Raw genomic sequence first — 16,469 nt, 5'->3', positions numbered from 1 at the left:
CAGCAGGCAGGAAAGTCTATGAGACTCTTATCTGCACTATCAAAAAAGCCAGAAATGGAACTATGGCTCAAGTGGTAGAACATCAGCCTTAAGCACAAAAATCAGGGGCAGGGCCCCATGCCCTGAGGTCAAGTCCCAGGACAGGCACAAAATAATTAATAATAATAATAACAATAATGATAATAATAGGCATGATTGTCTTCTTATCTGTGAAGTCACAGAAGAAATGCAGAGAAAAACTGACTGCAGAGCCCTGCTTTTTCTTACTGTAGACAACAGTAACCTACCACCACGAACTGGTCAGGTTATTGTTCCTATCCTGATGACACCCGACGTCCATCTTATGGAATCCAATCTAATACATATTCTTTCCTCACAAAGGCCAAACACACTGGAGTAGCCTTCATTCTATTTTTTAAACATAAATGTCAAATTATTTCCTTCAGAGCCATCCAGGTCTTTACATTTACCCTTCCAACTGAATGAGAGCATCATCTGACATTGTATGACTTTTATTTTTCTTGTCGATGGTTTTTTTTTTAAGTATTTGTTTTTATCAGCAGACGCTGAATTCCCCACATCCACAGCCCTCTCCATTTCAGTGTGCCACCGCTGGATCAATGAACCAATAGACATCATTAGCTATCAAAGTCCTAACTAATTTTTACACTTTGATTTCCCTATCAACCTGACATGACAATTACAGACTGCTCTGTGATGTGACAAGCATAGAACCAGGTCATCCCCATCCCTTGGGAAGAATGTTCTGCCCTCCCGAGTCCACAGTGCCCTTGGCTATCTACAGAGAGGGCCTAAAGGCTTGTGCCACATGGCAGGGCAGTTCTCACAGAGACTGAGTCCAAGCAAATAAGTCTGTTTTATACCAGTTAATTCTGGAGGATTATTATATTTCAACTCAACAGGTTTGCTAAGCATTACCTCACTTTACAGTTATTTCACATTATTATTTCTACATTGTGAACTGACTTTCAGTATTCCCCCCCTTAAAAAATAGAATGTATAATCAATCACAGAGTAATCTACCCTTTGCAAGCTGCAGGATTGAGAAAAACAGTTGCTTTCTTCACTTGTGCATTGGGAGGAATGAGTTGGTTACCGAACACCTAAAAAGAGAAAAAAAAAAGTTTTCAGTAAATGTCCTTTCATTCAGCTAGTGATCACATATAGTCTTTCATTCCAAGAGTTTGCTTCCAGCAGATGAGTGATCTACTCTGCGAAAAATACCTATGTTCATTTGTGATCTAATAACAAAACACCACAAAAAACAATGTACCACTATTCAATATGCAATAAGCTAATCTTGAACCTGTATAAAAATGTTGCTTTACCAGCCAGGCACTGATGGCTCACGCCTAGAATCCTAGCTACTCAGGAGGCTGAGATCTGAGGATCACAGTTCAAAGCCAGCCCAGGCAGGAAAGTCCGTGAGACTCTTATCTCCAATAAACCACCAGAAAACTGGAAGTGGCTCTGTGGCTCAAGCGGTAGAGCGCTCACCTTGAGCTGAAGAGCACAGAGACAGTGCCCAAGCCCAGAGTTCAAGCCCCACGACCGACCAAAAACAAAACAAAACAAAACAAAAATGTTGCTTTACCTACTTGGAATAACTTTCTGTTTCTATATAAAATATGGTAAGGTTTATTACAAACGTAAGCAGTAAGGCTGTCAGAAGAGATATTTAATCCACCCGCCCTTAGTTTCAGCATGCAATCTGATTAAATTTATACTATAACTTAGTCCTGAAGAATCTGGGTTGCCAATTAAATTTCATAGCTTTATACATATAAGATATTAGCCAAACTAGATCGTGTGTCATTCCTGTAATCTTAGCTAATTAAGAGCTGAGGTCCAGGAGATCATGCTTTGAGGCCAGCCAGGTAAGAAGTTCATGCAACCTCATCTCAACCAATAAAAAACTGGATACAGAGGGACATCCTTGCTATTCTAGCTACGGAAGGGAGGGGTGGAGGAAGCAAGACCCTATTTGAAAAATAACAAAAGCAAAAAGGGCCAGGGGCATGGCTCAATTACTGAAGTACCTGCCCAGTGAGCACAAGACTCAAGTTCAAACTCCAGTAGGGCAAGAAGAAATTAACCTAATACTCTATTTGCCTCTCCTCTGCAATGCTGTATCGCAACTAAACAGCAGCAACTAGCATGGGAAGGATGATGTCACTAATAGTAAACACCTGGTATTTGACATTTTTACATACAATGATCCTAGCTCTCGGAAACAATGGAAGTATATTCAGTAATCTCATTTTTACAGATTAGAAAGCCAAGACTCCAAAGGACTAAGTTAGTCAACATTACAGAGTTATTAACTCACAAGCCTAGAAGTGGAGGTATCTGCCTTTAGTAAGAATAGTGGAGGCCAGGTTCATTCCTACTTGATCAGAAAGATTTAGGTTCAAGGCTAGCCAAGGTAAAACATTAGTGAGACAGTAGCTGGGTGTGGTGATCACAAGTATAATGTAAGCTACTTGGGAAGCACAGGTAGAAGGATGGCAGTCCTGACTAGCCCTGAGAGGCAAAAAAATGAGCCCATCTGAAAAATAACCTAAAGTAAGAAGAGGCTGGGATATGGCTCAAATGTAGATTACTTGTTTACCAGGCCCTGAGTTCAAACTCTAGTACTACCACAACACCACCCCCCAACATACAGACACACACACAAGGATGTCTGAGGTGGGAATCACTTCAAATTTAATATTAAAGTTTATTTGATAATTACCTTGATTTGATCATGGTATACTGCATACTTGTATCAAAGTATATTATACCCATACATACAGTGTCAATTTAAAAATAATTTCAAAATTTAAAGTTTATTTTAACTGATTTCTAAAACAACTTGAAGCCATATATTTAAGCAAAACTATAATCAAATTCTTAAAACCCACATTCAGATGGGCTCTAATGGCTTACTCTTGTAAGCCTAGCTACTGAGGAGACTGAGATCTGAGGATCAAGTTTCAAAGCCAATGCAGGCAGAAAAGTCCATGAGATTCTTACCTCCAACTAGCCAGAAGTAGAGCTGTGGCTTAAGTGGCAGAGTACCAGACTTGAGTGAAAAAGTCAAGTAAGAGCATAAAAGGATCAGGAGGCACGCATGCATGCATGCATGCATACACGCATACACACACACACACACACACACACACACACATTCACATTCAGAACATTTTGATAACGTCAACTGAGGAGAAGAACTTACTACTATTATCTTATTCCTGATGCCCAGGAAATCTGTCAGAAACAAGCAGGAGGCTTGCCATCCCTTTGTAAGTGCTTCATTCCTCTGTCATTTGTACCATGGATTTATCATTTTCTTTTGTACTTCTGACATCATAAGCTTAGATGACATATAGGTAAAAAGGCAAATGAGTCATAGCTATCACTTGTCAGGCCAAATGGGGAAGGCAAGACAGTGGTCTTGAATTGGAAAGGATTCAACTGTAATCATGGAGCAGATGAATGGACACTTAAGTAGACTACCACGGAACTGGGGTAATGAATGGGTGGTGTTAAAGAGATGGGCGTAAAGTCAGAATCAACAATTTGAAGATGATTTGACTTTCAGAGTCAATGCTGGCTCTGAACTGATATCCCTAGGGACCATTCAGAGCTGAGCCAGATCTTCAAGGACAACTGCAAACACAGCAAATTCCCAGAGCTTCAGAGGGTTAGTTTGTGTTCTCGGGAGTGATCCAGAAGTAAACAAGCCTAACAGGATAGGCGTTAGAACTGCTCTTCGCCAGATGGTTAACTTCCCCTCACGCAGCTCAGAGTTGGCTCGAAGCCTGATTCATCCCCAGATAGTGGGGAAAAATAGCCAAACTGCACGGAGGCAAGATCCTGTGCATGTCCCAGGAGTACTGTGGGCTTCCTGCTCCGTGGAGATAAGAGGGTTTAATTTTCTTACAGGAAACGGCATTACCTGAGCTTCTTGACAGGCAGCTCTCCTTAGCAGGTTATCGCTATCAAAGCAAACAAAAAAGAAAACCAACATCAGTTTCTATACAGCAGATTAAGACCCAAGCAAATTCTGTGGGATTTGCACCTCTTCCTTATAAATAATCAAGTCAGACCTGATAACAAATCATGGGCACATTTGAAAAATATATCCTCTGAAAGAAACTTTAAATGAAATACTTCTATAGTATCACAGGCAAAACAAAGTTTCTTCCCCAAAATGGCCACCTTCTGACCCCAAGTTCTTGAAGACACATGACTTTACATAGCAAAGAGGCTTCAGAGATGAGATTAAATTTAGGACTTGGAGATCAGACGGCTATTCTGTATTATCTAGATGGATTCACTCTTCCCATGAGGTCCTTAGCACAGAACAGCTTCCCTGCCTGGGGTCAGAGCAGATGGGACTCTGGAAGGTTGTGGAAGAGGCTGAGAGCGTAGGAATGTGGCACAGCTCCCAGGCAGCAGGGAGACAGAGAGGTGGCTTCTCCCCAAGGGCCCCCTCAAGTCTTTGCTGGCATTTTGATTTTAGCCAGGGAGACCTAATCCTCATAAGATAATAAATTCATGATGTGTTAAACCATCAGGCCTGTGGTAATTTACTAGTCAAACACAGAAAACTAATATACACATCCTGAATTTTTCTTTTCAAGGGGAAATCACTGGGACTGTTTTGGCAGAAACAAACTTGTTGTCGAGTTGCTTCTGCTATTTTCTCGAAATCCCTCTTCTTTATATCACCGTCAGACAATCACAAACAGGAAATTTTGTCAAGAGGCAAAATTTTGGCTTCCACAAATGAAAGCATTCCCAGCACCAGATCACCTACTTAGCATAACCGTCTCTAAAATATACCAAGGAGAGCAGCACTGACAGTCCACAGGGCCAGAGCACATGCTGGAGTCTGCACTTGTGCATGCTGCTACGATGAGAACTTCACCTGGTTAACAGCAGGCAAGAAAACCAGTACCCAAGAAGCATGCCCATTAACCAATTTGTAAGAAAGAATTTAAAAGGGGGAAAAGGGTTATTCCCCTTACATTCTTTTCCCTGAACACATTTTATAACATTGGAAACCTTAAATTTTGCATTTGAGTCATTCAAAATCTAATCTGAATATTGAAGACTGAACAAGTCACGAAAATAAAAAATTCCGCAGCTTTTTACCTTAGTTGTAGCCCAAGGCTGCTGGAAGATGCCGTCCACAGCCGGACTATGGAGCACCCCAACGGCCCTGGGCAGCCAGCCTCAGGAAGACAGCACTGTCTCAAGGGAGGCCCTGGTGGCATCAATGTGAACCTGAAGTTATAATGGCATGAGTTCCTCTGAGGCCACTGCTCTCTGATAGCGATCTGGGAGATTTTCCCCTTGTGAGGTGGCGCCCAGGACAAGCTGGTCACCAGGCCCAGGACTCAGCTGCTTATGTGACTCTGAGCTATGGCTATCCAGGTGGCAGCGAGTTGTGCCACCTTCCTGACCCACACCCCAGACTCACAAATCCTTACCCTCTACAATTCTTTCTGCATCCCTCCCTATCAAATACCCATGGCAAGTCATTTAAAAACCAGCAACAACAAGAAAATACCATATGATAAACTAAAATCAGCATATAAAGCTACTCAACTATAAAAATAAGTGACATGTTCACAAGCCTAGATAGTTTACTTACACTTCATATCTATGGCCTTCTAAACCATGAAGAGGTAAAACCCTGAATGCACAGTAACCTCTGGATCACAGAGTAACACGAAGCTCCCGTAGGACCAGGGCCACGGTCACTAGATCTCCACTGGCCTCTCATACCTGTCTCCCCAACAACCTGTGCCCAATGGTGTTTGGTTTGGTTTGGTTTTTCTAATAGGTCATTTCCCATATCTCCAATCTCTTTCCAAAGAACTCATCCTGTAGGTAGGTCCTTTTCAATAAGCCTTCCAGGCCTGTGGAAAGTTACAAACCTGCCTCTCCCTTCCAGTCTATTTCCTCTACTGCTTCCATTTAGGTTCCTCCCTGACTTAGAGGCTGATCTCTGAAGACCCCCTTCCCATAGATAGCCAACTCATTACTTCAAATACTTTGTATAAGATAACCAAAATCACTGGTATAGGATACTAGAATCGTTACTTCAAATACTTAGTACAAGATAATGGCTGTAACAGCCCAAAATGGAGATGTGGCTCAATTGGCAGAGTGCCAGCTTTGAGGGAAAAGGCTAAACAAGAGAGCCAGGTCCTGAGTTCAAGCTCCAGTACCAGCCAAAAAAGAGTTCAGGCGAACAAAGTTCCAGAAAGTTGTTGGTTGTTGAAACAAACTCAACACAAAGACACAAAGTGCTAGGTTTGACACAATGAACAAGAGTTGATCCTGTCTTGAAGTTGAGGACCAAGTAAGTAGTAGAGTCTTGGTAAATATGATGGCATATGTCAGACTAGGAATATGTAATATGCTGGTGGAAAACCCAAGATTCCCTGGCCTCGTGAAGTTTGAAGTTCAGAGGGAAGACGGGTTATGAGGATGCCACACTGTTTGCATGTGAAGCATCAAAGAGGATGCAGCATGTAGCATGTGCTGCATCATTGGGGAGGCAGCCAATATACTGTTGCAATTAGAAAAGGCTTTCACAGGAAGTGACCCTGAAACTAAGAGCCAAGGGAGAAACAGAAAGTAGACCCTAAGCAAAGGAAATGGCCTATTAAAAGCTTGCAAGTGGAAAACAGATGGAACTAGAGATCATCATGTTAAGTAACAAAAACCAGTTTCACAAAGATAAGTATTTCATATGTGGAAAGAATTAGAGGGGAGGGGGGCAGAGTAGAAGGGACTAAGGACCAGTCAGAGGCACAGGTCTGGAATTCCAGGCAGCAATCTCCACTAAATGGCAATGGATGGGGTGAAATGGATAAAGAAAATATACATGAATGGGTGAGGGAGAGAAACAGAAGCAGCTGCAAGACAGGAGATACTCTGAGTACTGGCACAGCTGGCAGAGCATGCCAAGTAAATCTCAAGTAAACTGGCACTGTCTTCCATTTGGAAAGCAAAGAAAAAAAACTGATGGATACTTGAGGAAGAAAATCCAGTTTCCATCTACCATCATTCTTCTTGATGTAAAGCTGGTAAGGTACATGCTCTGCTGTTCCCAATAGCACTTTGAGTTTTATACCTCCAAAGGGTAGATCATTTTTTTCTTTCCCCTTGAGGGAAAAAAAAGCTAAGTACAATACCGCATGTGTCTTTAAACACAATCTTCCAACCACACAAATCCATCTTTTATCTTCCTGTATAGATTATAAATTTCTTTTTTTACTTTTTTTTTGGGGAGCGGGGGTCCGGTCGTGGGGCCTGAACTCTGGGCCTGGGCACTGTCCCTCAGCTCTTCAGCTCAAGGCTAGCACTCTACCACTTGAGCCACAGCGCCACTTCCGGGTTTTTTCTTTTTGCTTATGTGGCGCTGAGGAATCGAACCCAGGGCCTAATTCATGCAAGGCAAGCACTCTACCACTGAGCCACCTTCCCAGCCCAGATTATAAACTTCTTAAAATCATGGATAATTCATAACAGCCCACAGGACAGACACTTGTAGATAGGAGGGAATCAATAACTACTTGTTAATAAGTGGCAAATGGCTGAACAGGAAAAACTGACTGTATTCAGACAGACCAGCTTTGTTCTAGAAAGAAAAGCTAAGGTTAATCTTTTTTCTTTTTTTTTTGGCCAGTCCTTGAACTCAGGACCTGGGCACTGTCTCTGAGATTCTTTTTGCTCTAGACTAGCACTAGTGTGGGAGTCTTTATGAGATAGTACAGCATGAAAAGTCAAACTGCCACTGAAACTCTGCCAGGTCAGGAAGATCTCAGGTCTATGGGTATATATTCATGTGCATTCATATGTGTACATGTGTGTAACAGAATTAGTTCCCTTGAAAAGGGATAGGTGTAGATTCCTTTGCGTGCTACTAGGAAGCACAAGAATTCTTTCAGTGTCTGATTGTCAGAAAACTCCAGATTGCTAATGCGTCAAGAATCCAAACTTGAGCTAAAGACCTTGCTACCAAACAAGGTACCTCTATAAATTGCAAGCCCAGGCTCTTTCCACTAGACCGAGCTGTCTCCAGGGAGCTGAAGTTAAATGCAATTTACAAGAGGTGCTACAAATGTAGTCATATCAGAAAGGGTCCCTGAAGATCTGCTCAGTACCGAAACGCAAATTCTTTGACAGAAAGAAATGAGAAGCCTCTGGATTAGAAAATGAACAAAACCTGCTGATGTCACTGCCTGAGGCTTTAGAGGCATATGAACATGCCCGCCACTACAGGTAATGGGATGCTCTCAATTTATTCCAAGCCATGAATGTTTTATTTATTACTTTAGGACTGCAAAATAAGATAAGTTGCCATTTCAATAACAACTTAACATGGAGAGAAAAATCACATCGATCCAACCTATTTCCCAAAAAGGATACTTCCCACTACAGTCTAGAGGCAAATTGTACAGCGATTTCTACCATGAGCTTTTCCCTTGGTGCATGCAAACACAGTCTTTGCTTTGCAACAAAATAGATTTCAAGTTGAGATGTTTATAACTAGCACTTCAACTTATCTAAGCTTCCTAGAATAATTAATCATCGCATGGCCAGTGGCTGTGCCCAGTGGTTTTCCACAGAGCAGCAGAAAGGGAGTGGAAACACAGCAAATTTATAAATGAATCATAGCAAGGTAGAGGCAAAAGGGGAGATCTGTCTTAAGAATACTCAGCACAACCCTTTCCCCTGCCCTGACTCCACCCAAACAGTGAAGATTGCTGCAGTGGGCTTTTTATCATGGAATTGGTGACCAGCTGTGCCTAAAAGAGACTGGAACTAGGAAGGAAATGCAGCCTGCTGAGAAAGAACAGTCCACCTTTGGTCCTAAAGAACATCCTTTTGGGTAGGAGAAAATGGACAGCTTGACAGAAAACTAAGGGGACAAAGAAAGTGCTAATGGTTTTTTGTTTTGTCACTGTGGGGCTTGAACTCTGGGCCTGGGCTCGGTCCCTCAGCTCTTCAGCTCAAAGCAAGCATTCTACCACTTGAGTCACAGCACCACTTCTGGTTTTCCGAGTGGTTTACTGGAGATAAGAGTCTCAGGGACTTTTCCTGCTTGGGTTGGCTTTGAACTGTGATCCTCAGATCTCAGCATCCTGAGTAGCTAGGATTACAGGTGTGAGCCACCAGCGCCCGGCTTTTTGTTTTGTTTTTATGCCAGTACTGGGCACTATCCTTTAGCTTTTTTTTACTCAAAGTTAGCACTCTACAGATTAAGCCACAGGTCCACTTCCAGCTTTTGGGTAGTTAACTGGAGATAAGAGTCTCATGGATTTCTCTGCCCAATTCCTCAGAGCTCAACTATCTGGGCAGTGAGGATTACAGGCATGAGCCACTAGCAACTGGTTAATACTAACAGTTTTTTTGGTTTTTTATAAGCATTTAGGGCTGTCTGCTCTGATAATATGTCGGAGATGTTATCTCCCCTTGTTCTTAGAGCCTCTGGATGATGGGCTGGATGACGGGCTCCCTGCTACTGAATAGTTCTATCTCCTAACCTCCCCTAAGCACAAGACCATAAAGAAATTTCTTGAGGTCACAAAAGATAAAGGGGTGGGGTGGGGTGGGGGAAGAAATCCTATGGACAACCATACATTATGCAGTGACTATCTTCATTTCAGCACCCCTTAAGAGTACATAAAAGAAGGAGTAAAAATAAGGGGCTACACAAACCTTGGCTGGCATTAAGAGTCATCATTTCTGCTGCTTAAAAGTTTGGCAAAAGAAAAACAAAGTTAGCAAATTCTACTATCACTTGTAAAGGACGAGTGTCTGGTGCTGCATAGAGACATGTGAAAATATGGCAAGCAGGGTCAGGAACACTGGGGTCAAATGATACCTCAGAAGAAGGCAGGGAACAACGTGCATGGATTCCTGAATCTTCACAACAATTTTCAGATTTACAATCTCTCTTTTACCATGATTACTTATTTGTTGTCACAGTATGAAAACTATATAGCACCCGTGCAAATAAAATGCCTTTGTCAAAGGCATCCAAAATCAAACACCATTTCCTAGAGATCTAACATTTTAAGGTTGGAAGAGACCTTAGACAGCATCTAGTCCAAGGCTTTTCAACCTCCCCATCAATCAAATAATACAGATGATACAGTAACACACCATTCATTAGTAACCAAGTTCACAGTAGGGGGGGGTTGGGGGAGGGGGGTTGAGGGGGGTGACTCTTACCTGGGCAAGGACATGCACAGTGAGTCCCTACCTCAGGTCTCTGGAACCCATGAATCTGGTATGCTCACTTAAGCAGTGTTTTCTCAACTACTTTAAGCTTCTAGAAAAGAATTAAGTGATCCAGTTACAGAAGTTACTAAAAGACTGAGAACTTGTATTAGATTGACTGTCAACACAGCACTGTCGCTAACAATACTCTGCTTCTATTCCATCTACTAGAGACATTCCCAAATGACCGATATAGCCCTGTCTAACACTGGTGATATACACAGGCAAATGCCCTCCCTGAGAGTCATCTACTACTGTGGTTACCATACTCTTTTATTCCTGCACATAGGAAGTTTATCTTCAATCTAAGAACATATTTTAGTCAAAGATGACCTCTGCCTAAGATTGGAATCAAATCTAACAAAATCCACAGGTGTATGATCCAGTTTGGTGCCTGCCTTTCTCTCTCTGAAATTAGAAATCCTCAAGCCACCTTTAGCCATCCGTATGATCAGATCCAGCCACTTTGGTCCATACTCAGGCGAGATATGTGAACAACACTAATTCCTCAGTTCCTCTTCACCATTTGTTCCCTATCCAGTGCAGGAAAGGAAACTAGGTTAGTGAAAGATGGCATCCATAACTCAGTTAACCATCTTGGCCTTCTGTGTAGAACTTTTCATTAACCAGATAGGTAGTTTATCCCTCATCTGACTGACCAAGAGAAATGGAAGAGGAGCAAGTCTTTATCTAAAGCTCTCTTTTCTCCTTGTAGGACAGAAAATTATTCTGTTCTCTTCAACTCCATTGTCCTAATAGAAGCATGAGTTAGGGGCTAGGAAGGTGGCTCAGTGGTAGAGTGCTTGCTTTGCATGCATGAGGCCCTGGGTTCTGATTCCTCAGCACCACATAAGCAGAAAAAAAAAGCCGGAAGTGATGCTGTGGCTCAAGTGGTAGAGCACTAGCCTTGAGCTGAAGAGCTGAGGGACAGTGCCCAGGCCCAGAGTTCAAGCCCCACGACCAACCAAAAAAAAAAAAAGAAAAAGAAGCACAAGTTAGCTGGCTGACTTCTGTAGACTCTGGGAAAGAAAATTCTCTTTCTGGAAGCTAACTTTCTGCTACGATTGACTCTGTACCCTCAGGGAAAGCCTTGGCTGTCATGAAAGACATCCTTTGAGCCTCTACTACCAGCTCTCTTTTGAAAGATTTCTACTCCTGTTTAATTTTCCCAAGTACTCTACTGACATCCTCTTGTGATTCATTCACTTGTTCCATTTTCTGCTCTTTTCCTCCCCCATCCAGTTATTTTCAGATAACAATTCAATTTAAACAGTCAATGCCAGATACTTTTCTTCTATTTACTGCATAACATCAACTTTACTAGACAACCAAAATACTAGTTCCTTCTGTTCTACTGGCCATTTACATTTGCAAATGCAATTACAAATACATATTGAGTTTCCACTATGTACAAGGTACTCAAGTCTATTTACACAGATAAAAGGAAGACAGAAAGCATGACATACAGATTATGAAGCTCTTCAAGAAGAAAGCATAAGATGAGGGAGTCCTTTCCCTTTTCCTGTTATTTACAAACAGCCTTATGAAATGGTATTTTTTTGGTAACCTGTGAACACATAGGCAAGTAGCTACTATGGCCCGTATTTCACTACCCTGTAACATGAAATGTCTGAGATGTTGGTTGATCACTACTTAAAGAGGGGTTAGCTATAGCACCAGCCATGACTTTTCTCTGTGCAGCACTTGGAACTCACTAAAAATTAAAATGCACTGAAAAATAAAACATACTCTCTCCTCCCTACAGAGATATGGGAGCAGTTCAAGGAAGTATAAATTTAAAAAAAGAAAAAGAAAAATCTGTTTTCTAGATAATCTAACAAAGGAGTTGAAAGGAACAGGAATATAATTAAACTTCATTATATTAAAAAAAAAAAAAGGTTCTCCTCTTCCCTATCAAATCTGTGCTGACAGGCATGTTATTTAATTACCCATAAATGAGCTTCTTTAAATAGCATCCATTAATACCCCAATTTCAACTTCAGCTTGTGCATAAAAAGGGAGGGAAAAAAAGTTTGAAATGGCTAAAAAGCAAAACAAACTGCTTTGTCAAAATTTGAACAAAACCTGCAGTAAGAAAGCCTGGAGGGGACGTAAGCCGCTCTTTGCTGCCCGTAGAGAAGCCAGGCCCCAGCCCACCCACTGGAAAGTCAGGGGCTAATCTGAATGAATGTCAAGGCAAAACATCTGCTTTGGCAGGAACCCTCGAGACACTGAAAAATGAAGCACAACACATTCCTGAAACTATAATCTGTACCAAAAGAAAAAGTATCAGTCTAGTCAAGTGTGGCTCATGCATAATTTACCCCTGGCACCTCACATTCCCCCTGGATATCTTGTCAAGATCTCACACTCAGCGTATCTAAAACAGAATAGAACACCTCCTTCAACCAGTTCTCCCTCTATCACCAATTATTCTTGTCTTAGAGCAATAAATAAATAAATAAATAAAGACTTTTACATACCTCTCCTTCAGCCAAACACCCAATTATCTAGAAACAATAAAGACTAGAATTTACTGAGGGCTAACTTAAGCCAGGCACAGTAGAAGGCACTGACATGTGCAGCTGGCTTTCCTCTTTCCATCCTTACAACGAACTGCCAATCAGATATAATTATGCCTGTGTTCACTGCATATGCTTCACCCTCTACAGGCTTATGTTCATCCACTTACTTTTCATTCCCAATGCCACGACGACGACTCTAGTTCAGGCCTCATTTCCTTTTAGGTAAACTGCTATTATGCCTCTCGGCTGTCAGATTTTTCTCCCTCAAATATATCCTGCACAGGGGTTCTGTATTTAATTGAAATGCTGCCTTCTTCATGATATTCTTCCCCTTAAAATGGTCACTGCTCCCTAAATGTTACAAAGTTCCTATATTTAAAGCCCTTTCTGATCTGGTTTTCTCTCATCCCACTGAAAACATGCAACTTTACAGTCAAGTTATATTCTTTACCAGGCTCCATAAATCCACTGTGAGTTTCAACATTCTGCCTCTGATCAAGTAATTAGTAACACCTAGCTACTGCTTCCTTATCTAAAAACACTCACAACACTGCTGCTTAGTCTGAAAGGCCCAACTCCAGTGACATCTTTGTTATGATGTCTTGGTTAATGAGGAGAGCAAAAGCCAAGAAAAGGAGAAGAGTGGCTATTTCTGATTGAGAATGTTCTTTTTTCTTTTTTTTTCCGGTCGTGGGGCTTGAATTCTGGGCTTGGGCACTGTCCCTGGCTCTTTAGCTCAAGGCGAATGCTCTACCGCTTGAGCCACAGCACCACTTACGGTTTTCTAGCGGTTTATTGGAGATACGAGTCTCACAAACTTGCCTGTCCGGGCCGGGCCGGCTTTGAACCGCAATCCTCAGATCTCAGCCTCCTGAGTAGCTAGGATTACAGGCGTGAGCCACTGGCGCCCGGCAGATTGAGAATGTTCTTTGTGCCAGGCACTGTTCTAGAAAAATCCACATGATAACCCACAGCGATCAGTACTATTAGATACTATCTCCAGTCTACAGGTGGAAAATCTAAGCATGGAGAGGTTAAGTAACTTACCCCAGGTTACATTCTTGGAAGCTATAAAGAATACATTTAATTTAAGAGCCCCCTCTTAGCCATTCTGCTCTCAAGAACTCTCACAAGTGATCTTCCTTGGCATTCTCAAGGGCGAGCCAGCTGATCACCTATGAACCCAGTGATTAACCTTAATATCATAGCAGGGCACCCAGACACAACTTCTTTCATAAAGTGATGTCATAAGAAATCCACCAAACGTGGATGAGCATTCTTGTCAAATAATTTACACCAAAATCTAATTATGCCTCCCAATCAGCTTGTATCAAATTTTAATATACTGTCACATCACTTGGAGGTCTGCTTACTATGCAGATTCTGAGTCAGCAGGTTGATGGAACTTGGAGAGCCACATTGCTAAAAGCTCCCAGAAGATGCTCATGATGCTGGACCCTTGCCCACACTGCAAGTAGCAAAAGTCTAGGATCTGGCTCTAATCCCCAGCTGTCAAGCTACAGAACGGATAAAGGTTGGGGTGAGAATGAGGCAAGGGCTTTACTTAAAAACTTAAGGGTGCTCCACAAGAAGTCAACATTAGAGATATGTAATAAGATTCCTTTTTATTTGCAAAATAAAAGGGAATGCAAAAACCCTATGATAAATGCAACATCAATTTAAAATAAAGTCAGGATCAGTATTACTAATTCATTTGTGTGTGTGTGTGTGTGTGTGTGTGTGTGTGTGTGTAAAACTATTTTCTAAATCTAGGGGTATGGAAATTCTGTAGGGAAAATGTAGTTTTCCAATTTATAAAACAACTGCTACAAAAAGCAAGAAAGTTAGAGTTTGACATAAGACACAGACACTAAAAGTGCACTGTGAAACTTTATAGAGCAAAACTATAAAACAATTTGGGGACAATAAAAATATAAACAGATTATTAGGTGTTATAAAAGAATTATTTTTAATTTTATGAGGTTCATGATGAAGGCATTGTAATTTTTTTCTAAGGCCTATTGAAGCTAAGATACTAAGGTACTTAAAGTAACATAATACTTAGGATATGCCTTAAAATATTCCAGTAGAAAAGTAGAGAACACAGAATAAAACAAAAGATGAGCATAGATGAAACAAAATTGGTGTTTTAGAAGGGAAACTTTTTGCACCTTATTAAATCTAGTAACATTTAAACAAAGCACATTAAAATGATTCATGAGCCAGTTCCTGGTGGCTCACACCTATAACCCTGGCTACTCAGGAAGCTGAGACCTGAGGATCAAGGTTTGAAGCCAGCCCAGGCAGGAAAGTCTGTGACTCTTATCTCCATTAACCCTACAACAAGCTGGAAGTGGAGCTGTGGCTCAAGTAGTAGAGCACTAGCCTTGATCCCAAAAAAACCTCAGAACAGTGCCCAGGGCTTGAGTTAAAGCCCCAGGACTGGCACAAACACAAACATCACAGTTCCCAGAACAGGGCAAGTTCTGAAAACTTCAACCAATTGGTGATCTGATAGCATTTACAGAGATTTTGTAAATTTTGTCCGTCCATTCACCCGACAGTTAGAGCTTACTTAGTTGATTTATTGGTGACACAGCTTTCTGCAGAAAATCAAAGCTCAGTTACTACCAGGGGCTCACACCTGTAATCCTAGATACTCCAGAAGAGATGTAGAGGATTGTGATTCAAAGCCAGCCCAGGCAGAAAAGTCTACAAGACTCCAATTAAACAGCAAAATGATGGACTAGAGGCATGGCTCAAGTGGTGGAGTAGCAGCCATGAGCAAGCAAGCCACAATAATGACATACAAAAGGTTTTTCCTCCTCTCAGGCACCCCTTGAATAGGATGTAGTGCATACCAATTTATAATCTATCATAAAATAGGCACTATTTTCAATATGTGTCAGAAAGTGTAGTAGTTGAGTAAAAGTGATATTCAGTAAGGTTTAAACAACTTGTCCAAAGTCACACAACCAAAAAGTGGCAAGACCGACTTAGAAACTCAACTTAAGGTGCTCTGCAGTAACAATTACTCTTACAACACAGATATTATCACATAAGACATCTTCAGCTCACAGTTTTTCCCATTGTTCAAGGCACCTAAAACACAGTCACCACCCTAAAAGGTTCAGACCAGGCTGACCCAGTTCTGATTCATAGTTCTGGCATATGCTGGCTCTGTGTCCTAGGCAAATCATTCAGTCCTGGGCCCCTGTTTCTTCACGTACAAGACTATTAATCTTGCGCTAATATGAGATGAACAGCCATCTCACAGAGTTATTACAAGATGAAATCAGTTAATAAATCCAAAGTGCTTAGACTCATGCCTTGCACATGGCAATAACTGAGTGTTAGCTATTATTACCAATAGTATTACTCAGTTCTAATAAAGGGGAGACAGTAACAATGAACACAACCCTTAGGCAAAATTCATAACTATTTTTCTTTTTTCTAAGAAATTGGTTTTGACCATAGGACTTGCAAGTCAGTTCCTAGCAGTGCTTAGAAAAACCAATATACAGTAAGCATGATCCCTGTTCTATGTTCGGCGGGGGTGGGGGATAACTCCAATATTAGTAAAAAACTATAAACTCAGGACTCAGAACCATTCAACAGAATCGCATTTGTTTT

General features: G+C 41.4%; 1 protein-coding gene across 2 annotated transcripts in view; it reads right to left on the bottom strand.

The window, feature by feature from the left end:
• Window positions 1–16,469, bottom strand: part of Agk (acylglycerol kinase) — a 91,069-nt gene that overhangs the window by 60,009 nt on the left and 14,591 nt on the right. For both annotated transcript variants that reach the window (XM_042677287.1, XM_042677288.1), the window contains exons 3-4: window positions 3,962–4,001; window positions 1,045–1,124 (exon numbers count right to left, since the gene is read on the bottom strand). In XM_042677287.1, the coding sequence (XP_042533221.1) occupies window positions 1,045–1,124; window positions 3,962–4,001 (120 nt within the window). The remainder of the gene's footprint in view (window positions 1–1,044; window positions 1,125–3,961; window positions 4,002–16,469) is intronic.

This window comes from Dipodomys spectabilis, unplaced genomic scaffold, assembly GCF_019054845.1.
Source record: "Dipodomys spectabilis isolate Male_0828 unplaced genomic scaffold, ASM1905484v1 ptg000034l, whole genome shotgun sequence".
Lineage (NCBI taxonomy): Eukaryota > Metazoa > Chordata > Mammalia > Rodentia > Heteromyidae > Dipodomys > Dipodomys spectabilis.
Note: the sequence above shows the minus strand (reverse complement) of the source record. Positions and strands in the feature narration are given on the sequence as shown.